Genomic DNA, 24,938 nt, shown 5'->3' on the forward strand with positions numbered 1-24,938 from the left:
TTAATCCCTAGTCAAATCTTTGCACTCCTTCCAGTTTAACCACGTCCTTCCTATAACGGGAACACTTCCATATTCAGGTTTATTTTGTCTATTCCGCCTGTTGGGTGCGGCCACACCTCAGGGACATGTTCCCAAACTCGCAGCGGAGCAAACTGCGTTTCATTTGGCAGGTTAGAGACAGACAACTAAAGAGAGAAATGATTCAACATCAATCTGAAACCTGTTCTTGAAAGGTTCCTATTGGCAAGTGTTTCTGTCTGGAAGACACCCGAAACCGAGAAAACACACAACTTACCGGAGGAACTCAGCAGGTCGAGGCGTGTGTGTGCGTGTATATATATATGAAGGGGGGAAGGGGTTGTGCATGGAAGTTGTACAGTCAGATTTTCCTGTCAAGATCTCGGATCTGGATTAATCAGATAAATGCCGATTGTCGCTCTCTCCCAGACACTGCATCCTCCTGCAGCGGGTTCTGTATTTACTCCCGCCCGCGGAAGGAGACGCCGGGTTACCGGATGCGGCAGAGGGTGGGGCTGCTCCGCAATGGGTGATCTCACATCTACCGTCTGGATTTTCACGTTTGCGATGTCTACCGACTGAATTCATTTAACAGGGGATTCGGCCGTTGGGCCTTGTCCGGGGATGGTGGGGCGGATGCAGTGGTCTGCTGACGGACGGTGGGTGCAGTTACAACAGCGCCCATCGCCCGCCACTGTTACCCACTGGACCACAGAAGTAACTGGGCCACCAGCTGAAAGAAACAGGCGGGAGCGCTGGGCCGAATGGCTTGTCGTTGCCAGCTTTCTAAAACATTAACAGGTCCATGCACTGGGTTACGAGAAGCTCGCTTCAGAGAACACCCCACATTTCACACCGGGAGGGGTGGGCCTTATTTCCTGAGATTAGGAGAGAGAAGAGAGGCTACGTTGTGCTCCAGTAGCGGCAATATTTGAATTTAGTTCCCACTTTATCCAGGAAGCCTCCCACTGACATTCCGGCAAGTTCCCTGTTGTCCCTTGGCTGTTCAGCAAGAAAGGAAACGCAAGTAGGATTCTGGCGAGACCATTCTGGAATAAATCCAATCAGCCACAGGATTTTACACCTGCCTCACACCCAGTGCAGCCAGTGTCACATCTGTCCAATGTCCAGTATACCCTCAACCCCAAACAGAAGCCCTGGATCAACCATGAGGTCCACAATCTGCTGGGGGCCAGATCAGTGGCATTCAGGTATGGTGACCAAGTGAGGTACAAGAGTCCAGGTACAATCTCTGGAAAGCATCTGACCTGTAAAGTGGCTTTTCAGGACTAAATCGAATCACTGAAGAAGCTTGAATGGTATCACCTCTTACAAAGTGAAACCAAGTGACATAGGTAACAACAAGTCTTCGTTCCCAGATGAGCTCAATGCCTTCTATGCTCACTCTGACCATCAAAATATGGAGAGAAATTTATGAACTTGCACATTCCCCGATGACCCTGTGATTTCAGTCTCTGAGGCGGATGTGAGAGCATCCTTCAGGAGTCCTAAAGACCTGTGCTGAACAACTGGCTGGACTGCTCTTTGATATCTTTAACCTCTTACTTCAGCAGTCTGAGGTACCCACCTGCTTCGAGCAGGCTTCAATTATACACATGCCCCAGAAGAATGTGGTTACCTGCCTCAATGACTATCATCCAGTAGTACTTATATCCACTGTGATGAAGTGCTTTGAGAGGTTGGTGATGAAACATATCAACTCCTGCCTGAGAAGAGACTCCAGTTCCAATTTACCTATAAACATAACAGGTCCACAACAATGCTATTTCATTCGCCCTTCACTCGGCTCTGGAACATGTGGACAGCAAAAATACATACATCAGAAATGACAACAGCTTGGCTTGCAATATCTTTATCCCTTCAGAGGAGGAGGCATTTGCTGTCCTGAGGCAAATCAGGGTGGATAGATCCCTAGGGCTTGACAAGGTGTTTCCTTAGATCCTATGGGAGGCACGTGCTATAATTGCTGGGGTCCAGGCAGAGATATTTAAATCATTCTTAGTGACAGGAGGGGTACCAGAGGATTGGAGGATGGCCAATGTTGTTCCACTATTAAGGAAGGCTCTAAACCTGAAGCAGGAAATTATAAGCAAGTGAGCCTGACATTAGTAATGGGAAAGTTATTGGAAGGTATTCCAAGAGTACAGATAGATAAGTATTTGGATAGACATGGACTGATTAAGGATAATCAGTAAGGCTTTGTGCATGGTAGGTCATGTCAAACGAATCTTAGAAGGTTTTTCAAGGAAGTTACCAGGAAAGTGGATACTGTCTACATGGACTTTAGCAAGGCATTTGACAAGGTCCCACATGGGAGGTTAGACAAGAAGGTTCAGTCGCTCAGTATTCAAGATGAGGTAGTAAAATGGATAAGACATTGACTTTGTGGGAGAAGCCAGAGAGTGGAAGTAAATGTTTGCCTCTCTGACTGGAGGCCTGTGACTAGTGATATGCACAGGGATCGGTGCTGGCTCTGTTGTTTGTCATCTGTATCAATGATCTGCATGATAATGTGGTAAACTGGATCAGCAAATTTGCGGATGACACCAAGATTGGGAGTGTAGTGGACAGCGAGGAAGGCTACCATGGCTTGCAGAGGGATTTGCTTCAGCTGGAAAAATGGGCTGCAAAATGGGAGATGGAATTTAATGCAGACAAGTGCAAGTTGTTGCACTCTGGTAGGACCAATGAGGGTAGAGCTTACACAGTCAACAGCAGGGCACTAAGGAATATGGTAGAACAAAGACATCTGAGAATACAGATCCAAAGTTCGTTGAAAGTGGTGTCACAGGTAGGTGGGGTCATAAGGAAAGCTTTTGGCACATTGGCTTTCATAAATCAAAGTACTGAGTACAAGAGATGGGATGTCATGAAGTTGTATAAGACATTGGTGAGACCTAATTTGGACTACTGTGTGCAGTTTTGATCACCTACCTACAGGAAAGATGTGAATAAGGCTGGAAGGGTACAGAGAGATCTTACAAGGATGTTGCGTGGTCTGAAGGATCTGAGATACAAGGAAAGATTGAATAGCCTAGGACTTTATTCCTTAGAACTAGAAGATTGAGGGGAGATTTGAAAGAGGTATTCAAAATTATTAGACATTTAGATAGGGTAAGTGCAAGTAAGCTTTTTTCCACTGAGATTGGGTGGGACTACATCTAGATGAAGGGTGTCGTCCTGAAACGTCGACTGTTTACTCTTTTCCATAGATGCTGCCTGGCCTGCTGAGTTCCTCTAGCATTTTCTGTGTGTTACCTTAACTAGAGATCATGGCTTAAAGGTGAAAGCTGAAAAGTTTAAGGGGAACATGAGGGGAAACCTTTTCACTCAAAGGGCTGTGAGAATGTGAAATGAGGTGTCAGCACAAGTGGTACGGGTGAGCTCAATTTCAAAGTTTAAGTGAAGTTTGGATAGGGGTATGGAGGGCTATGGTGCTGGTGTAAGTCGATAGGGATAGGTAGTTTAAATTGTCTAGATGGACTAAGGGCCTGTTTCTGTGCTGTATTTTATATGACCCCGTGACTTTTAAACTAATCAACAAGCTTCAGGACCTTGGCCTCAGTACCTGCTTGTGCAATTAGATCCCCAATTTCCTCACTTGCAGATCCCAGTCCATTCAGATTGGCATCAAGATCTCCACATTCTTCATCAGCACAGATGCACCTCAAATCTGAGTGCATAGCCTCCTGCTCTACTCACTTTATATTTATGACTGTGAGGCTAAGCGCAGCTTCAATGCCATATTTTACATTTGCTGATGACACCACTGTTGTCCAAATGAGCAGGTAGGAGGGAGATTTGAAATCTGACTGAGTGGTGCCACAACAAGCACAATGAGAAGGAAATTAGAGGTCCATGAGGCAGTCCTCATTGGAGGATCAGAAGTGGAGAGGGTCAGCAACTTTAAATTCCTTGGTGTTAATATTGCAGAGGATCTGCCCAAGACCCAGCACCTAGTGCAATTAACAAGAAAACCTCAAGTACCTCTACTTCCTTAGAAATTTGTGAAGATTTAGTATCTAAAACTTTGACAAACTTCTATAGATGTGTGGTGGAGAGTACATTGATTAGCTGCATAATGGCATGAATGGAAAATCCGACAAAAAGCAACTGGATCATTGACTTCCTAACCAAAAGACCACAATCTGTGTATAACGGAAATAACATCTCCACCTCACTGACAATCAACACTAGCCCACTGCTCTACTCACTTTGCCAACACAACTGTGTGGTTAGACACATTTCAAATGCCATCTCTAAATTTGCTGACAACACAACTATAGTTGGCAGAATTTCAGATGGTAATGAGGGGACATACAAGAGCGAGATATACCAATCAGTTGAGTGGTGTCACAGTAAAAACCTTGCACTCAACATCAGGAAGACTAAAGAACTAATTGTGAACTTCAGTGAGGATAAGACAAGGGAACATACACCAGTGCTCATAGAGGGATCAGAAGTGGAAAGAGTGAGGAACTTCAAGTTCCTGCACCCAACATATTGATGCATCTATAAAGGAGACATGACAGCAACCATATTTCATTAGAAGAGATTTTGTTTATCACCAAAGACACTGGCAAATTTCTACAGATGTATCAGGGAGAGCATTCTAACTGGCTGCATCACTGTCTGGTATGGGGCGGCTACTGCACAGGATTGAAATAAGCTGCAGAGAGTTGTAAACTTAGTCAGCTCCATCATGGCACTAATGCCAGTGATGTTAAACCTGGTTCTGCTTCTGAAAGTAGTGGATATGGCACAATCCATCATGGTTAAAAGCCCTCCCCACCGAGAGGGCACAGTTTTAAGGTGCTTGGAAGAAGGTACAGAGGAGGAGTCAGGGGTAAGTTTTTTTACGCAGAGAATAGTGAGTGCATGGAATGGGCTGCCAGCAATAGTGGTGGAGGTGGATATGATAGGGTCTTTTAAGAGACTCCTGGACAGGTACATGGAGCTCAGAAAAATAGAAGGCTATGGGTAACCCTAGGTAATTTCTAAGATAAGGACATGTTTGGCACAGCTTTGTGGGCCAAAGGGCCTTTATTGTGCTGTAGGGTTTCTATTCAACACATTTATATGCAGTATCATAGGAAAGCAGCACCCATCATCAAGAAACCCTCCACCCAGGCCTTGCTCTCGTCTCACTGTTGCCTTCAGGGAAAAGGTAAAGGAGTTTAGGATTCACATCACCAGGCTCAGGAACAGTTACTACCCATCAAAATCAGGCTCTTGAACCAGTGAGGATAACTTCACTCAATGTCACTCACCCCAACTCTGAACTATGGATTTACATTCAAGGAATCTGCATCTCATGTTCTCGATATTCTTGCTTATTTATTAATTATTATTATTACTTTTTTGTATTTGCAGTTTGTTGTTTTTTGCGGATGGATTGTCTGACTGTCCATTGCCATCTTCAGAAGTTTTCTGATGACTCGGCCATAGTTGGAAGCATCAGCAAGGGAGATGAGGCTGAGTACAGGGCTATGGTGGGAAACATTGTCACATGGTGTGAGCAGAATCATCTGCAGCTTAATGTGAAAAAGACTAAGGAGCTGGTGGTGGACCTGAGGAGGGCTAAGGCACTGGTGACCCCTGTTTCCATCCAAGGGGTCAGTGTGGACATTGTGGAGGATTACAAATACCTGGGGATACGAATTGACAATAAACTGGACTGGTCAAAGAACACTGAGGCTGTCTACAAGGAGGGTCAGAGCCGTCTCTATTTCCTGAGGAGACTGAGGTCCTTTAACATCTGCCGGACAATGCTGAGGATGTTCTACAAGTCTGTGGTGGCCAGTGCTATCATGTTTGCTGTTGTGTGCTGGGGCAGCAGGCTGAGGGTAGTAGACACCAACAGAATCAACAAACTCATTCGTAAGGCCAGTGATGTTGTTGGGGTGGAACTGGACTCTCTGACAGAGGTGTCTGAAAAGAGGATGCTGTCCAAGTTGCATGCCATTTTAGACAATGACTCCCATTCACTCCATAATCTACTGGTTAGGCACAGGAGTACATTCAGCCAGAGACTCATTCCACTGGGATGTAACACTGAGCATCATAGGAAGTCATAGGCCATCAAACTTTATAACTTCTCCCTTGGAGTGTCAGACACCCTGAGCCAATAGGCTGGTCCTGGACTTATTTCCATTTGGCATGATTAACTTATTACTATTTAATTATTTCTGGTTTTATATTTCTACACTATTCTTGGTTGGTGCAGCTGTAACGAAACCCAATTTCCATCGGGATCAATAAAATATGTCTGTCTAACAGTCATTGAGTGCAGATTTTCATTGATTCTATCATGTTTCATGAATTTACTGTGTATGTCCACAAGAAAACAAATCTCAGGGTTGTACATGGTGACATATCTGCACTTTGCTAATAAATTTACTTTGAATTTTGAACTATGACTCATGCCCCATCTGTCCCCAGCCTGGTGTCCCACCTTTCCCAAACCCAGTGCCCCGCCTTTTCCAGACCTGGTGCAGCTAGTATCCTGTAGTTGCAGACCTGGTGCAGCCAGTGTCCCTCTTTTCCCAGATCCATTTACAGCCAGTGTCCTGTCTGTCGCAGACATGATGCAGCCAGTGCCTTGCCTTTCCCAGACCCAGTGCAGCCAGTGTCCCTCCTTTCCCAGACCCGGTGCAGCCACTGCCCTGTCTGTCCCAGATCCAGTACAGCCAGTGTTCCTCCTTTCCCAGACCCGGTGCAGCCACTGCCCTGTCTGTCCCAGATCCAGTACAGCCAGTGTTCCTCCTTTCCCAGACCCGGTGCAGCCACTGCCGTTTGTCCCAGATCCAGTACAGCCAGTGCCTTGCCTTTCCCAGACCCAGTGCAGCCAGTGTCCCTCCTTTCCCAGACCCGGTGCAGCCGCTGCCCTATCTGTCCCAGATCCAGTACAGCCGGTGTCCCACCTTCCCCAGACCCGGAGCAGCCGGTGTCCCACCTTCCCCAGACCCGGAGCAGCCGGTGTCCCACCTTCCCCAGACCCTGGTACAATCAGTGTCAGTCCTTTCCCAAACCTGGTACAGCCGGTGCCATGTCCGTTTCAGAATCAGTGCAGCCGGTCCTACCTTTTCCGGACCTAGTGCAACCGGTGTCCCTTCTTTCCCGGATCCGGTGCAGACGGTGCCCCGTCCGTCCCAGACCCGGGTCCAAGAGCAAGGACCGACCTGAGGTTTGGCCGATTTAAATGCTGAGCCAGATTGTAAAAGCCAGGTTGTCATGGCTGAAGGTGAGCCACGGATTGGTTCGTCTCTGCACCGAAATAAGGCTTTGGTCTGTTTCTAATGGGCTCCTGAATCAGCTGCAGTGGCAGTGGACTCACTTTCACACACTTCAGTTCTGAAAGCTATTTGCTAACTTCTATTGTTTGCACGATTTGTTTCTCTCTCTGCACATTGGGTGTTAGGCGGTCCTCTCTTTTGAATGGTTTCTGTCGGGTTTCTTTGTAAGAAGGTGAATTTCAAGGTACAATATAGTATACATAGTTGGATAACGAATATGAATGTACTTTGAACTTTGTGTGGAACATGCAGCCAGCGGAAGTTGTGGACGTGGGTTTCATTGCAACTCATTTAGGAGAAGTTTCGTTTGGTGTATGGAACTCCGCAGAGAAACAGACTAGCACAGACCAGAGGGGCCGAAAGGCAAGTTTCTGTGCGGTAGTCCTCTATGATTCTACATCTTCGTATCAGCAGTATATTAAAAAAAATCAACAGTATATCTCCAATACATTCAGGAAGAGTTCTCATAAACCATGCTTGGGTCCCTCTCACCATCCTCTACTTCCCCTGTATTTCTCCCCACGCTCTCCCTCCCACTTCCCCATTTCATCCACTCCCTCCGGTTTTTCCCCTCCATGCACGGTAACTCCTCTTCTCGCCCTTCCCTTCCCCGCCTCAAACCTCTCCAACACTCCCCTTCCGTTTCCACTTCACCCTCCCTCTATCTCCCCCATTCCTCCCCGCTCCCTCCCCCATTCCTCCCCGCTCCCTCCCCCGGTGCCACTTCCTCTTGTGCCGGCTGGAAAGCCCCGGCTGCCGGACACATTTGCGGGGCGTGTCTCAGTAACATGCTGGGGTTTTCCGACCTCAGCAGCGGTCGGAAGCTCTAACTGATGAGGTTGTTTTGAACAACGGAATCCTCGTTGAAAGCAGCCGAAACCAGTCTGCATTACTCTGTTCTCGGGTGGGGGCTGATCACCAGGGCGCAGAATCCGTGCTATCGGGATGCTAATGAGGGTGGTTTAGGAACTACCTAGCAGCTGAATTTAGTATCGGCGAAGCTCTGCGATAACAAACATAAATACAAGGGATTCTGCAGATGCTGGAAATCCAGAGCACCACGCACACAATGCTAGGGAGCTCAGCGGCTCTGACAGCTTCTGTGGCGGGAAATAAAGAGTGGTTGTTTCCAGCCGAGACCCTTCATCAGGATGTTACCTGTAATTAAGACCACCACACAGGTATGTACTTTGACCAGACATCAGCCTGACAAAGACCTCCGCACAGAACTGGAACTTCAGGCAATGTGTCAGGCTCCTTGTCACCTGTGAAAGTCCTGCCCCAGCTCACAGAAATTGTCCTAACTCACTGGGAGTGGGGGGGAGAGCAGTTCTCAGGTGAAAGGGGGCAAAACTGGCAGTCCTTCCCATTAAATCTGGATTCCTTCAAGTGTCAAGGTATCAGATGAAACACAGGCAAGGATTACACCCAACACCTCATCTGATGGATCAATGCTGTTCTGTGTGGAGAAAACACCTGGGAGAATCTCTGGCAGTAACAGGCACAAAGACTGTCCTCTGAGTGGGGAATTTCAGTGTTTATTCATGGAATGAGTCCTGAGGACAGAGCAGCCCAACTAGGTTTGTGGCATGTAGTGAGTGAGCCAGACCAAACCAGGGATAAATCAGCCTGAATACCTCATGACCAGTCTGCAGGCGCGTCTGTCTGAAACAGCAACATTCACATGGGGTTCACACGCTGCTGGCTGTGTGCAACAATAGACATACTGAAGGTGAGAGACACAGACTGAGTGGGCAGCTCAGAAATCAATGTCTTCGAGGTGAGAAGCACAGATGGATGGGGCATCTCGGACTGGGTGTTCCTGAGTTGGGAGGCTCAGACAGACGGGGAAGCCAGACTAGGTGTCCCTGAGGTGAGAGGCTCAGAAATGGGTTTCCCTGAGGTGAGAGGCTCGGATGGATGAGGCGGCTTAGAAATAGACATCCCTGAGATGCTGTGGAGCATCAGAACAGTTGGCATGAACATCAGCACAATCTGTAAGCTTGTTGTGTCCTAGGTGGCTGGTACAAGGAAGAAAGTATAAAAGCTTCAGGACTCACACTACCTTCCCTCCTTTCTTAAAAAGTGGGATAACATTAGTCATTCTCCAATCCTCAGGAACTGATCCTGAATCTAAGGAACATTGGAAAATGATTGCCAATGCATCCGCAATTTCCAGAGCCACCTCCTTTAGTACCCTAGGATGCAGACCATCTGGACCTGGGGATTTGTCAGCCTTCAGTCCCATCAGTCTACTCATCACCGTTTCCTTCCTAATGTCAATCTGTTTCATTTCCTCTGTTACCCTATGTCCTTGGCCCATCCATACATCTGGGAGATTGCTTGTGTTTTCCCTAGTGAAGACAGATCTAAAGTACTTATTAAGTTCTTCTGCCATTTCTCTGTTTCCCATAACAATTTCACCCAATTCATTCTTCAAGGGCCCAACATTGTTCTTAACTATCTTCTTTCTCTTCACATACCTAAAAAAGCTTTTGCTATCCTCCTTTATATTCCTGGCTAGCTTGTGTTCGTACCTCATTTTTTTTCCCCGTATTGCCTTTTTAGTTAAGTTCTGTGTTCCTTAAAAAATTCCCAATCATCTGTCTTCCCACTCACCTTAGCTCTGTCATACTTCTTTTTTTTTAATGCTATGCAATCTCTGACTTTCTTTGTCAACCACTGTGGCCCCTTTCCCCCCTTTGAATCCTTCCTTCTCCGGGGGATGAACTGATTTTGCACCTTGTGCATTATTCCCAAGAATACCTGCCATTGCTGTTCCACTGTCTTTTCTGCTAGGATATCCTTCCATTTAACTTTGGCCAGCTCCTCCCTCATGGCTCCATAGTCTCCTTTGTTCAACTGCAACACTGACACCTCCGATCTGCCCTTATCTTTCTCAAATTGCAGATAAAAATTTATCATATTATGGTCACTACCTCCTAATGGCCCCTTTACTTCAAGATTGCTTATCAAATCTTGTTCATTACACAACACTAAATCCAGAATAGCCTTGTCCCTGGTCGGCTCTCGTACAAGCTGTTCCAAGAATGTATCCTGTAGGCACTCTACAAACTCCCTTTCCTGGGGTCCAGCACCAACCTGATTCTCCCAGTTCATCCGCATGTTGAAATCCCCCTTAACTACTGCGACATTACCTTTGCCACATGCCAATGTTAACTCCCTATTCAACTTGCACCCAATATCCATGCTGCTGTTTGGTGGCCTGTAGAATACACCCATTAGGGTCTTTTTGCCCTTACTGTTCCTCAGTTCTATCCACAGACTCCACTTCTCCTGATCCTATGTCCCCCCCCCTTGCAAAGGACTGAATCTCATTCCTCACCAACAGGGCCACATTTCTGTCCCTACGATTGCACGTATACCCTTGTACAATCATTTCCCAGGTCTGATCTCTCTGCAGCCATGTCTCCGTTATCCCAACAACATCATAGTTACCCATTCGCACCTGAGCTTCAAGCTCATCCGCCTTATTTCTGACACTTTGTGATATAGAATTTTTAGCCCATTTCTCCTCTCTCTGTTTAAATTGCTGCCTGTTGTGCTTAACCCAGCTCCCTGAACTCCCATCGGGCTATACGCCCCTTGAATTTTGTTGTCCTTCCTAAATTTACATTCTTCCTGCACACTTAACTCCATGTTCCGTCAGACCATCCCTCTGTACATGTGTCCTCCTTATCACTTGTTCCGCCTCACCTTTCTCTACTATACACTTAATATTCCGGAACTGTGTAGTCCCCACCTGTCCTTTATTCTTCATCTCGCTATCCTCTCTCACATTCTGGATCCCTGAATTACATATACAATTACATAATTACATACTAGTGTCTGGATTACAGACACTACAAAGCGGAATATTCAACAGATACACTTACATTCAACAAATATACTTAGTTAAAAGTGTGCACAGAGCAGACCTTCCCAATGGTCACATCTTAAGCAAAGGAAGAAGAGAGCAAACCCCCTCCACGTACTATTTTATATACCTCGGGTATTTGAAACTGGTCACCAGGCAGCCATCCAAAGAGAAAAGCAGCTGAATCTTCTAAACTAAACAATCACAAAGGAAGTGGCTTTCGACAATCAGAATAAGGCATGCCCCCACAGGACAACAGGCAAATGGGAATAGCTCAGATAGGTATTTTGGTCAGCATGAATGAACTGGGTTGTTTTCATGCTGTGTGATATTAACAGCCGAGGAGGTTGGACCTTGGACACTGAACTTGAGATCTTGTAATATTACTCTGCTTTGGGCTGGAGTGAATAACATCAACAAAAAAATCTACCTGCAACACACAAAGAATGCTGGAGGAACTCAGCAGGTCAGGCAGCTTCTATGGAAAAGAATAAACAGCTGACGTTTTGGGCTGACATGTTTCTTCAGGACTGAGAAGGAAAGGGGAAGGTTCCAGAATAAAAATGTGAGGGGAGGAGAAGGAGGGTAGCTGGGAGGTGATGGGTAGGGAAGGTCAATAGCTGGAGAGGAAGGAACTTGATAGGACAGGAGACTGGAAAATAGGAGAAAGGGAAGAAGGAGGGGGCCCGGGGAGGTGACAGTCAAGTGAGGTCAGAATGGGGTATAGAGGAAGGAGAGTGGGAAAAATTTGTTTACCGTAAGGAGAAATCAATATTCATGCCAAACAAATCGACCTCCCTTTGAGCCAGTGAATTTTCACCTTAATGTTCAGCTTCACCGAGGCTCCTTGCTGCACACTTGATCCGCAGGCCATCAGTATTGACTCTCTGAAATTGGCTCTTTTTGGCCAAGGCTCTAATAAAGGCTGGCAGCTGGATGGTGAGGACCTCAGGAGCAGGGGTTCCCAAACTTTTTTTGATGCCGTGGACCCCTACCATTAACTGAGGGGTGTGTGAACCCCAGGTTGGGAAGCCCTGCTCAGGAAGAAGCCTTATGAATTATTCATTCAGCATCTTAAGATACATGCGGTTATGAGTTTTTAGACTGTTCTTTAACAAATACTGGGCCTCACTGTCACTGAGAATGGAGCTGGCTTAGAGTTCTTTCTCGTGTTACTGGTTTAATAATCTGTCACCACTTACAACTAGATGTGGCATTGCTGAAAAGGTACACTCTAATTGAATGTTTCCTCCTTCGCAGGTCTGTTGCATGCTAATTTTGCATTTTGCCATGCATGTAGCCCTGCACTGCAGCTGGGCCCTTCACTTTTTGTCCTGTTTGGCTCTGCTTTAGATGTGTTATATTCTGCTTATTGAAGTTGGGTGGATTGAGGGGCATTTCTGGCTATGACGTTACAGATGGTGCTCATGCTGGCCCAGTTCTCAGCTACACAGATGCTCTGAGTCCTTTCCATTCACCTCACAATTCACTAGCACAATGGTTACAGGGACCCAGTAGATTGGAGAGTGGCCTCTTGTACAGTTCTCTGTCAGACTTCATTTGACAATCTTGTGAAAAATCCTGGATTGTTTTGCTAAGCTAATGTTCAAAGTTCAAAGTACATATATTATCAAAGTATCAAAGTATGTATACATTGTACATCCTTGACTTCAGTCTCCTCACAGGCAGCCGCAAAACAACAAAACCCAAAAGGACTCATCAAAAAAAGACCATCAAACACCCAATATGCAGAGAGAACAACACCAAATTGTGCATCAATAAAAGTAAGCAAAAGGAGGTAAATGAATAAATGTTACTGTAGTTCGAGGGTAAGAATTTGCCATTCACTCTTTCACTGACTGTTGTTGAATTCTGAGAATAAACAGCAAACCATATGAATCCTGAAGAAGGGTCTTGGCCTGAAACGTTGACTGTTTATTCACTTCCATAGATGCTACCTGACCTGCTGAGTTCCTGTAGCGTTTTATGTCTGTTGCTTGGCCTGAAACATTGACTATGTATTCCTCTCCATAGTCGCTGCCTGACCTGCTGAGTTCTTCCAGCAATTGTGTGTGCTGCTCTGGATTTCCAACATTTGCAGAATCTCTTGTCATTATGAATTAATATTATGTTTAAATGTTATTTCATACCACTGTAATGGACCAATGAAAGGTGACTGCTTCACCCATTACCCACAGGGGATTTCCACAAGGAAGGAAATCAAACACAGGATAAGAATTTACCTTCTTCCTTCGTTCAATCTGTTGTGTTCAAGTCTGAACTAGATAGAGCTGTAAAGCTGATGAATTCTTCCTGACTGGGGCGCCTTATCAATAACCCCTTTAAGAGGCAAATTCTTCCTGACTCGGCACTTTACTGATAATTCCTTTCATAGCTGAAATCTAGTGGTTATAATAGTCATGAGAAAATACCTCTTGGCCAGGGGTTCCCAATCAATACCATTTAGCAAGGGGTTGATGGATCCTGGGTTGGGAATCCCTGTTCTAGTTTAACTCTGTTTTATTTTACTTTATGGTTTTGGTCTTATTGAAACAATTCCAATTCAATTTACCAGAGTTTGACGTGGTTTTTATCACAGTCAACCAGGAACCTTTTACATAACCAGCCCAATATCTTCAAATATTTAATCCAATAATGGAAATACAAACACAGAAGTTACTGAGGTCTGGAACCTGTACACAGAAATGTGGAGGCAATCAAAACTTACTGGCATCATTAGGAGTCAGGAGCAAGAGTCGGACATCTGCCCCTGAAACCTGCTGCACCATGCATCAAGATTCAAGATTGTTTAATGTTATTTCCTGTACACAAGTGTAAAGAAGATCAAAATCATTGTTACTCTGGGTCTGATGCACCACAAAACACTAAGATAAGGAACACAATAAATATAAATACACAAGATAGCTTATAGACATTGATTGTATGAACATAAAGTGACACTGGGTACAGGAGTGTCTGTACATAAGGTGACTCTGACAGGAAATGATAAAGTTGCGGTGGTTGGGAGTGTGGAGGGCTGGGTTAGTTGGTGGAGGTGTTGATCAGTCTTACTGCTTGGAGAAAGCAACTGTTTTTGAGTCTGGTGATCCTGGCATGGATCCTACAAAGCCCCCTCCCTGATGGGAGTGGGACAAACAGTCTGTGAGCAGGGTGGGTGGGATACTTCCTTCCTGGCACCTCTCCTTGATGGTGGGAAGGCTGGTGCTGGTGATACTTTGGGCAGTTTTGACTACCTGTTGTCGAGCCCTCCTCTCCACCCCAATGCAGCTTGTGTACCAAGCTTGTTAGGAAACTCTACCGTACACCTGTAGAATGATGTGAGTATAGATGTGCATATGATGGTCGATCCTTTATGTCAGTACTCTTCTCCTGCATATTGCATGTTCCTAAATTCCCTTAACACCCAGAAATATATCCACCTGTGTCTTAAATTAACTCACTGACTGAGCCTCAACAGAGAAGTTGAAGTATATACCACCCTGAAGAAATTCCTTCCCAAACCTCATCCCTTATGCCTCTTCTTTACCGTGGAGAGCATTCTGGCTGGTTATATCACTGTCTGGTATGGGGGCTCTAATGTACAGGATCAGAAAAAGCTGCAAGAGGGTTGCAAACTCAGCCAGCTCCACCATGGGCACTGGCCTCCCCAGCATCAAGGACACCTTCAAAAGACAATGCCTTTAGAAAGTGGCATCTCTCATTAAGGACCACCACCACCTAACACATGCTCTCTTCTCATTACTACCATCAGGGAGGAGGGACAGGAGCCTGAAGACCCCTCTTCTCATTACTACCATCGGAGAGGAGGTACAGGAGCCTGAAGACACCTCTTCTCATTACTACCATCGGAGAGGAGGTACAGGAGCCTGAAGACCCCTCTTCTCATTACTACCATCAGGGAGGAGGGACAGGAGTCTGATGATCCCTCTTCTCATTCCTACCATCAGGAAGGAGGTATAGGAGCCTGAAGACCCCTCTTCTCATTACTACCATTAAGGAGGAGGGACAAGAGCCTGAAGACCCCTCTTCTCAATACTACCATCAGGGAGGAGGGACAGGAGTCTGATGATCCCTCTTCTCATTCCTACCATCAGGAAGGAGGTATAGGAGCCTGAAGACCCCTCTTCTCAATACTACCATTAAGGAGGAGGGACAAGAGCCTGAAGACCCCTCTTCTCATTACTACCATTAAGGAGGAGGGACAAGAGCCTGAAGACCCCTCTTCTCATTACTACCATCAGGGAGGAGGGACAGGAGTCTGATGATCCGTCTTCTCATTCCTACCATCAGGAAGGAGGTACAGGAGCCTGAAGACCGCTCTTCTCATTACTACCATCAGGGAGGGGGTACAGGAGCCTGAAGACCCCTCTTCTCATTACTACCATCAGGGAGGAGGTAACAGGAGCCTGAAGACCCCTCTTCTCATTACTACCATCAGGGAGGAGGTACAGGAGCCTGAAGACCCCTCTTCTCATTACTACCATTGGAGAGGAGGTACAGGAACTTGAAGATACACACTCAACATTTTAGAAACAGCTTCTTCTCCTCTGTCATCATATTTTTTAATGGTCCATGAATCCAAGATCACTGTCTCACTATTTTGCTCTTTTTTTTCACTATTGATACATATTTCATTGTAATTTATAGTAAATTTTTATTACTGCACTGTAGCGTAGCTGTAAAACAAATTACATGACATATGTCAGTGATGAGAAAGCTGATTTGGATTCTGACTGTGACCCCAGTGCTAGACTCTTATCCAGGGGCATACCCTCTCTGCAGGTTGTGTTATGTAAAAGTTTTCTGTTTTAGTGAGATCACCCCCATCTTGTTAAACTCTAGAAAATATCCACTAAGTCTACTTCCTCTCTCCTCAGGTAAGCACAGTACCTCTTCCATGGTGTGTAAACTGCTTCTAAAATCTGGAAATGAGTGTGACTGTTTAGGTTTAAAATGGAAAGATTATTGTAGTCCATGGGCCATGATCTTACATTTTCAACTCAAAGGGAAAACTAGTGCGGACACAACCCACCCTGCAAACTGCACCATTCCAGTTGGCTCTGCCACCCCCTCTATCTGTTGTCCCCATCACTGCACTGCACCAGAAAAACTAAACCACTTTTTATAATATTTACATTGTAAATACACGGTGGTGTTTGTATATTCATACACATTCTATTTCAAACCTGTACTTTAGCATCTAACTTCATTATTTCTATAATTCTTTATAATTGTTTAATTTTTTTTGTTGCATGTCATGCTAACACACCACTGCAAATTCCTAATCCATGTAAATGTGCATGGGGAATAAAGTTGATCCTACTAGCACAGAGCTTAACAAAGCTTCATTTGTTAGTGCCAGGCACAAATCAGATGGTGGCATGGACAGTAAATACTTAGATGGATTCATTTCCATAGGTGCTGCCTGAGCTGCTGAGTTCCTCCAGAAGTTTGTGTGTATTGCTTTGGGTTTCCAGCATCTGCAGAATTTCTTGTGTTTATGAAGTACACTTGGGTGGTGATAGACAAAGTTCAACAGAGATGGTGATAGACAGAGCTCGGCAGAGATGGTGACTGACAGAGCTCGGCAGAGATGGTGACAAACAGAGCTCGGCAGAGATGGTGATTGACAGAGTTTGGCAGAGATGGTGATAGACAGAGCTCGGCAGAGATGGTGACAAACAGAGCTCGGCAGAGATGGTGACAAACAGAGTTTGGCAGAGATGGTGATAGACAGAGCTCGGCAGAGATGGTGATTGACAGAGCTCGGCAGAGATGGTGACAAACAGAGTTTGGCAGAGATGGTGATAGACAGAGCTCGGCAGAGATGGTGATTGACAGAGCTCGGCAGAGATGGTGACAAACAGAGCTCGGCAGAGATGGTGACAAACAGAGTTTGGCAGAGATGGTGATAGACAGAGCTCGGCAGAGATGGTGATAGCCAGAGCTCGGCAGAGATGGTGATAGACAGAGCTCGGCAGAGATGGTGATTGACAGAGCTCGGCAGAGATGGTGATTGACAGAGCTCGGCAGAGATGGTGATTGACAGAGCTCGGCAGAGATGGTGACAAACAGAGTTTGGCAGAGATGGTGATAGACAGAGCTCAACAGAGATGGTGATAGACAGAGCTCGGCAGAGATGGTGATTGACAGAGCTTGGCAGAGATGGTGATTGACAGAGCTCGGCAGAGATGGTGACAAACAGAGTTTGGCAGAGATGGTGATAGCCAGAGCTCGGCAGAGATGGTGACAGAGCTCGGCAGAGATGGTGACTGACAGAGTTTGGCAGAGATGGTGATTGACAGAGAGAGAGTTTGGTAGAGATGGTGATAGCCAGAGCTCGGCAGAGATGGTGACAGAGTTCGGCAGAGATGGTGATTGACAGAGCTCGGCAGAGATGGTGATTGACAGGGCTCAGCAGAGATGGTGACAGAGCTCGGCAGAGATGGTAACAGAGCTTGGCAGAGATGGTGATTGACAGAGCTCGGCAAAGATGGTGACTGACAGAGTTTGGCAGAGATGGTGATTGACAGAGCTCAGCAGAGATGATGACAGAGCTCGGCAGAGATGGTGACAGAGCTCGGCAGAGATGGTGACAGAGCTTGGCAGAGATGGTGATTGACAGAGTTTGGCAGAGATGGTGATTGACAGAGCTCAGCAGAGATGATGACAGAGCTCGGCTGAGATGATGATAGACAGACACTGGTGTAGCTTCAGCTGTTAAATTGAGTGCATCAGTAGAGGTGGTGTCAGATTCTGTTATAACTTCTTCTACTTCAACGCTATGGAAGCCGGGGTGATGTCTGGGGTGTATGTGGCAGAATGAACAGGTTGGAGAGAGTGCCAGTGTGGGTGACGCCAGATCAGGACATGGGGATGGTGGTAGAGTACCCAGTAGGCACTACAGTCAGGTGCTTGGCCAAAATCTTCTTTCGGTGGGTAGGCAAGATTCAATGGAAAAACCAGGGCCTGGGGTAAGGGCAGTGGGTGGGGGATTATCAACAGTGGGTCTGTCAAGATCCTAGCAGGGTGTGTGTTTAAAGTTCAAAATCAAAAATTATCATCAGAAGACGTAAATGTTACCACACATTGAAATTTATTATCTTTCAGACATTTACAGGAAAAGAAATAAAATGGAAATAATGCAAACTACATAAACAAAGACTGACAAGCATCCAATGCGCAAAAGAAGAGAAACTGTGCACATAAAATATACACAATTACCTATTCTGCCTAATTTACATATATCAACATAATTTACGTACAGTATTGTACACGGAAAACAAAACATGGTGACGTCCAGGACCTAGGACTGCGCGCAGGCGCAGTCCGGCCTGCATTGAAACGGTCCTTGGGAGAGCACGTGATGAGGGGTAAAAGGTCAAGATATCGATGACATCATCTAGGGAAGATGGCGGATGGGTGAGTGAGAAACGTCAGAAGTCGGGGAATTCCCTCCGTCTGAGGGAGGAGGGTTGTGAGGGAGGGATAGGTAGGGTTGGATATTGAGGGGAAAGACGGGAGGGGAATAGAGGGGAGGTAGTTGTGTGGGAGGGTTATAGAAAGCTGGTAAGGAAGGGGGGCTTTGAACGGAGGGGGTGGAAAGAGAGTTCTGGAGTGAGGGGAATAAGGGAGGGTTCTGGAATGAGGGGGGACGAGGGAGAGTTCTGCGGTGAGGGGGACGAGGGAAGGTTCTGAGGTTAGGGGGTATTAGGGAGTGTTCTGGAGTGAGGGGGCGAGGGAGGATTCTGGAGTAATGGTATGAGGGAGGGGTTCTGGAGTGAGGGGGTGAGGAAAGATATTGATGTACAGAGAAGGTAAATTAAATCATAAATTTTGTTAAAAATTATATGGGAAATGACTGAAAGGTTCTAGTGTTCAGATGGAGAATCTGCAAGTGATTGGAGGTCTGGCAAGTTAGAGGCTTTTAAAAGTGAGATGAGTGTGTTCAGAGACACCATGATCCTGTTAGAATGAAAGGCAAGGCTTGGCTGAGCCAGGATCCCTGTTTGAGGAAGGATATTGAGGAAGCGGCTGGGAAAATGGGCATGCTTATCTGGGGTAGACAGCTGGGATGAAGTGAAGCCCTTCTGGAGTACAAGAGATGTAGGAGCTCACTTGACAGGAAAATCAGAAGGTCACATGGAGTACATGAGATTGCTTTTGGCAAATAAGATAAAGGAGAATCCTATGAGATTTTAAAAATTATATTATGAGCAACAAGATAACTTTGGAAATTTTGGAATTGGAATTTATCATCATCACACGTGCTGAGAAATGATGAAAAACATACTGTTTGGGCAGACTGGGCCATAGATGCGTACGTCAGGATACTAAGAAGGATTTAGCTCAGTAGTTACAGAGAAATTGTAGTGCTGTGCATACTTAAGGGCCATCACTAGTTAAACTGGGAGATTTCCAATGTATGAGGTCTGTTCAAGGCTCGGAAAGTAGCAAGATGCAGTCTGGTGATAAATGCTTGTAATCCGTCGGACAGGAGGGGAAAGAAGAGAGAATGACCAAGTCGGGAGGGAAGAACTGACCCCTGAAGGATCAGTTTGGTTGCCACAGAATATTGGCAAAGTTTGAAGAGAATATTTTTCATCTGTAGTTCTATGGAGAAGGTTATGAAAGCTGAGCAATTGGTGGAAGAAATAGTGATGTATTGGAACATATTCCCATTACAAGAGAGGAGGTGCTGGTGCTCTTAAGGCACAGTCAGTGGAGAAATCTCTGGTCCTAATCAATTGTACCCTATCCCATTGAGAGAAGTTAGGGAAGACATTTAAGGGGCCCTGGCAGATATAATGGGATTATCTTTAGTCACAAGCGAGGTACCAGACAACCAGAGGGTGACGAAAACTGGCTTTTTTTTAAGAGCTTCAGGACCACACCAGGGAACTACAACTGATGAGTCTAATGTCAGTGGTGGGGAAGGTACTGGGGAGCACTCTGTGATGTTAAACAGTAGGATTAATTTGTGGTAACATTTAACAAAAATAAATTGCCTTTATAATCATTCCATATTAGTTTTATGAACAGATTGTGGATGGTGTTGACCAGGTCAGCATTTAATACTGTTTTCAAATTTGTTTTGAGAAAGTGTGAAAAGTCTTTGTTGTAAAGGAGACATGATTGCAACTAGGGAAGTGGATCTGATTGCTTTCAAGTGAGCTGTTGAATCCATTATTTCTTTGCTTTCAGCAATCTTCTTTAAGCCCTTGAACATTTGTTTGCATGAATAACAACGGGTTTTACCAGAACCTTATAATTTAAACACTCTTTAAATTTAACAATCGTGTTGTCCTTTTGTGTAAAACCATGTGCAAGCTCCCCTTTAAAACATGCTCCACCTTTCCTTGTAAGTACATTGCATTTGGTTATCACTGGGAATAAATCCCAGTGTTCCCAAGTCAGCAGAATGGTGGGATTACTTTACCAGAAAGAATTAGCTTTTCATGTCTCAGCTTTGTAAGGGCAAGCTCAGTCGGGCCTTGCTGGCAGAGCTTGCTCCTGAAAAATACAGAAATTGAAAAAAAAATTGGATTTTTGTTTTCAAAGGCAACACAAGTGAATCTGCAGATGCTGGAAATAAATGAAAACACAAAATGCTGGCAGAACTCAGCAGGCCAGACAGCATCTATGGGAGGAGGTAGTGATAATGTTTCGGCCTGAAACATCGTCACTACCTCCTCCCATAGACGCTGTCTGGCCTGCTGAGTTCTGCCAGCATTTTGTGTTTTCATGGATTTTTATTTTGTTTGATGTTGGTGTGCTGCAGGAATCTGTGGTCTCTTTCCTAAGGACGTTTTTCACAGCATCACCTTGAGTGTGATTACAGTCCAGATACTTGCCTGTCTGGGTTGGTTTCACATTGTCACCATGCTGCTGGTTATTTGCTTTTTATCCACAATAGGATGAAGGCTGATGTTCAATATCACTCTTAATACTCTTGTACCTTCAATAACAGTGAGAGAGACTTCCACTGATACCTTAATGCTAGGAGCAAAACATAAAAATGAGCTTGAAACCTGGTCTGAATGTTTTAAAAACACATTCAAGATGCTGCAGGGACTCAGCCAGTCAGGCAGCTTCTAGTTGACATTTTAGACCAAGATCTTTCATCAGTACTGGAAAGGAAGAGGGCTACTTGATTTGCTGAGTTCCTCCGGCATTTTATGTGTCTTGCTCAAGATTACTTACCACCAGGTTCAGGAACAATTAATACCTCTCAACCATCAGGCTTTTGAACTTCGCTCACCCCATCACTGATCTGTTTTCACAGCCACAGGACTCGCACCACCTTGTTCAGAAATGGTTATTACCCCTCAACCATCATGCTCTTGAACCAAAGGGGATAATTTCACTCAACTTCACTCACCCATCATTGAAATGTTCCCACAGCCTATGGACTCACTTTCAAGGACTTTTCATCTCATGACCTCAATATTTATTGCTTATTTATTTATTACTATTTCTTTTTGTATTTGCACAGTTTGTTGTCTTTTGCACTCTAGTTGAATGCCCAAGTTGATGCGATTTTTCATTGATTCTGTTATGGTTATTATTCTATTATGGATTTATTGACTCTGCCCACAAGAAAACAAATTTCAGGGTTGTGTATGGTGACATATATGTACTTTGATCACCTGCAAAATCTCTTGTCTCAAGTTTAAAGTTGCTTTAATTTGATGCTCAGAAGTCTTTGGTACAAGTTTTTTTTCCATCTTTTATGGTATAATGAAGTGTTTTCTAATGATTTGAAAGTTTTTGCTGTGATTCTTTAAAATCTTGAATTCTCTAAGACTTTTGAAGATCTGCACGTAACTCTTTAAGTACTGGGTGTATGGTCAGCCATTTGATTATATCTTTGTTATTTCATCCCTGGGCAATGCCATGTCCTGGCACTGTATACAGGTGCACAATCAGATTTCTGTTTTTTTTGCTTTGCTCTCAGTTTTAACTTGATCTTGTTGTTCGTGGAGGCACAGTTAATGATTTGATTCTGGATTTTCACCATTACATTGGGTTTTGGTTCAGAATGCTAAAATAGTTTTGACTTCACTGTTTTCCCTTGGTACTACTTGGGTTCTTTAACTTCCCTACATCGTATTGCCAAGATTCTGAATCTGGTAAATGAGGGTTCTAGCTGCAAGTTTCCCTTTTGTTTCGTAGTGCATTTCTATAATATACATGTTGTGTATTTTTTCATGTCATGGTTCAAAATTCAGTTTCCAAAAGTAATAGGATGTTGCAAAACACAGGAAAACGTGTTAGCTTTTATTTTATTTGAAAGTTTGAATTAGAAGACTATCTTTCCTTGCAGGGAATCCAGTGGGAGTTGGTGGGGCAGCTGGATACAAGAAAGTCTCCAATCGGTTAAAGAAAAGGTAAGTGAAGAAGCCTCTTTAATGTTGTAATAAATATGGTTGTAAGAACTGTAAAGATTGTGTTTTAATATATAACTTTATGAAAGAAGGCAAGTGTGTGTAAACTTTTGACCATTCAAAGATCGGTTTTATTTGTCACGTGTACATTGAAGCTTCAAAGCATCCAGTGAAATATATTGTTTGTGCCAAATTAAATCAGTGAGGATTGTGTGGGGTAGTTCACAAGTGTTGCCGTGCTTTTAGCACCAATGTAGCATGCCCACAATTCACCTACTCTAACCCGTACGTCTTTGGACTGTGGGTGGAAACTGGAGTACCTGGAGAAACCCACAGGGAGAACACAGAAACTCCTTACAGACCTTAACCTGGATCAATGATCACACTGGCTAGCTGCTGAAAGCAATGTGCTGCTACTACACTAGGATGCCGCCCTTGGAAGAAGCTGTTTTAATAAGGCATTTTTCATCTGGTGATCTGGTCAGAAGAAATCAGTGAAGGTCATGCTGTCAGTGAGTGTGTGAATGATCGTTCAACAGCTGCCAGTTGTGCTCCAGTGTCTTGCTGGAGTCATCATTGCATGTGTGTATGTGGCCTGTCAATTCCAAACGTAGCTGTGTGCTTGAATATTATCCACAAACTTGCTGTTTATCAGGGCTAATCCAGATAATTTTTAACTATAATTGGTGAAATTAGATCCAACATTTTATTTTAAACACAAAGTACACTGCAGATGCTGGGGTCAAAGCAACACGTACGACAAACTGGAGGAACTCAGCAGGTCGGACAGCATCCATGGAAATGAGCAGTCAGTGTTTCCACAGATGCTGCCCAACCTGCTGAGTTCCTCCAGCTTGTTGTACGTGTTGCCAACATTTTATTTGCTTTAAATTTTTCAACTTTTTCAGCTGTGAATTTAAAATATAAGAGTTAGGAGCAGAGATGGGTCTTGTCTCCTTGAGCTTCTGTTATTCATGGTCTTTCATCAAAGCCATTTTCCTTCCCTCTTAATTTTTGACTCCTCTTCAATCCCTGATCTATTGGTCTCAGTTTGGAGTGAAATGGATGATAACTCCACTGTATTCCACAGATTCACACTGTCTGAGTGGAGAAGTTTCTCCTTATTCTGTGTTCAGTCAGGGCAAACATCCTCTCCATTCCCCACAGAAAATGTGGGAAGCACTGAGCAGGCCACACAGCAGTGGAAATGTTTCAGGTGATGACCATGTGTCAGAACAAATGATGAGTTGTAACTAAAGGTCTTTGACCCAAATGTAAACAAATTGCTTCTCCAGAGATCCTGCTTGCCCTGTGCATCTCCATTTTCTGCTTTCATTTCAGATTTTCAACATTTGCCTTTCTTTTAAAATTTTCATCATTTTTCTAGTCTCCTGAGGAGGAAGAATCTCTTCTACAGTTAAGTTGCCAATAACATGTATTAGGGTTAGGGATTGTATGACAAGTCATGTACAGCTGAAAATGTTTGCTTATGCAATATAAATGTTAGTTTTTATAAGCCTTTGGTACTGAAAGTAAAAATCAAAGCAGGAGCACTTCCAAATCCGGGGTAGAATAGGGAGTAGAGGCTTTTGCTTTCTTGAGCTCTGAACAGTGACTCCACCAAACAAGGCATTGTAATAGGCTCTGCGCACAATCTTTATTGATCAAAGTGCAAGTTGTAGCCTTGGCCCTTAGGCTTGCAATAAAGATGTACCTATATAAATTATACATGAACTTTTAAAATTTTTAGTACAGGCTGTGCACCCCTTGTCTGAAATGCTTAGGGGTGGAAGGGTTTTGGATTTTGGATTATATAATCCATATATATGAGAGAATGGTGCAGAAAGGAAGGGTTCAGGTCTTTGGATAATTGGTCTTTGTTCCAGGGACGTTGGGATCTGTTTCAAAGGGACGGTCTACATCTGAACTGGAGGGGTACTAACATTCTTGCAGGAATGTTTGCCAGTGCTGCTCGGCGGGGGGGGGGGGGGGTTTAAACTAGATGTGCAGGGGGCAGGGATCCAGAATACGAGAGAAGATGATATGATGAAGGATAACGGACAGGTGGGGAATACACATTTTCCAAATATTAATTGTGTAAAGGAGAAAGGTGAGACAGAACATGTGTTGGAAAAGTTACATGTACAGAGGGTTGGTCAGAAGGAGCATGGGGTTAAATGTGTAGAAGGTTTGGGTGATCTTGAGAAGGTCATCAAAATTCAAGGTGCAATTAGCCCGATGGAAGTTCAAGGAGCTGGGTTAGGTACAATAGACAGTGTTTTAAGCAAAGAGAGGAGGAATGGGCTAAGAATTCTATAC

The 24,938-nt window shown here is 44.7% G+C and overlaps 2 protein-coding genes across 8 annotated transcripts in view; one reads left to right on the top strand and one right to left on the bottom strand.

Annotated features, from left to right (window-relative positions):
* LOC132380383 (tumor necrosis factor alpha-induced protein 3-like) overlaps positions 1-11,455 on the bottom strand; it is a 53,213-nt gene extending 41,758 nt beyond the window's left edge. The window contains exon 1 of the mRNA XM_059949126.1: positions 11,342-11,455. The gene's annotated coding sequence lies outside the window, so the exon portion shown is untranslated. The remainder of the gene's footprint in view (positions 1-11,341) is intronic.
* Positions 8,270-24,938, top strand: part of bsdc1 (BSD domain containing 1) — a 73,217-nt gene continuing 56,548 nt past the window's right edge. The window contains exons 1-3 of one of the 7 annotated variants that reach the window (XM_059949127.1): positions 8,270-8,515; positions 12,897-13,009; positions 22,559-22,622. In XM_059949127.1, coding sequence (XP_059805110.1) covers positions 8,486-8,515; positions 12,897-13,009; positions 22,559-22,622 — 207 coding nt within the window. In that variant the 5' untranslated portion in view covers positions 8,270-8,485. Of the gene's footprint in view, positions 8,516-12,896; positions 13,010-18,567; positions 18,655-20,266; positions 20,296-22,558; positions 22,623-24,938 lie in introns of those variants that run through there. The other 6 variants (XM_059949128.1, XM_059949129.1, XM_059949133.1 and 3 more) reach the window with 6 other exon arrangements.

Source organism: Hypanus sabinus, chromosome 24 (genome assembly GCF_030144855.1).
Source record: "Hypanus sabinus isolate sHypSab1 chromosome 24, sHypSab1.hap1, whole genome shotgun sequence".
NCBI lineage: Eukaryota > Metazoa > Chordata > Chondrichthyes > Myliobatiformes > Dasyatidae > Hypanus > Hypanus sabinus.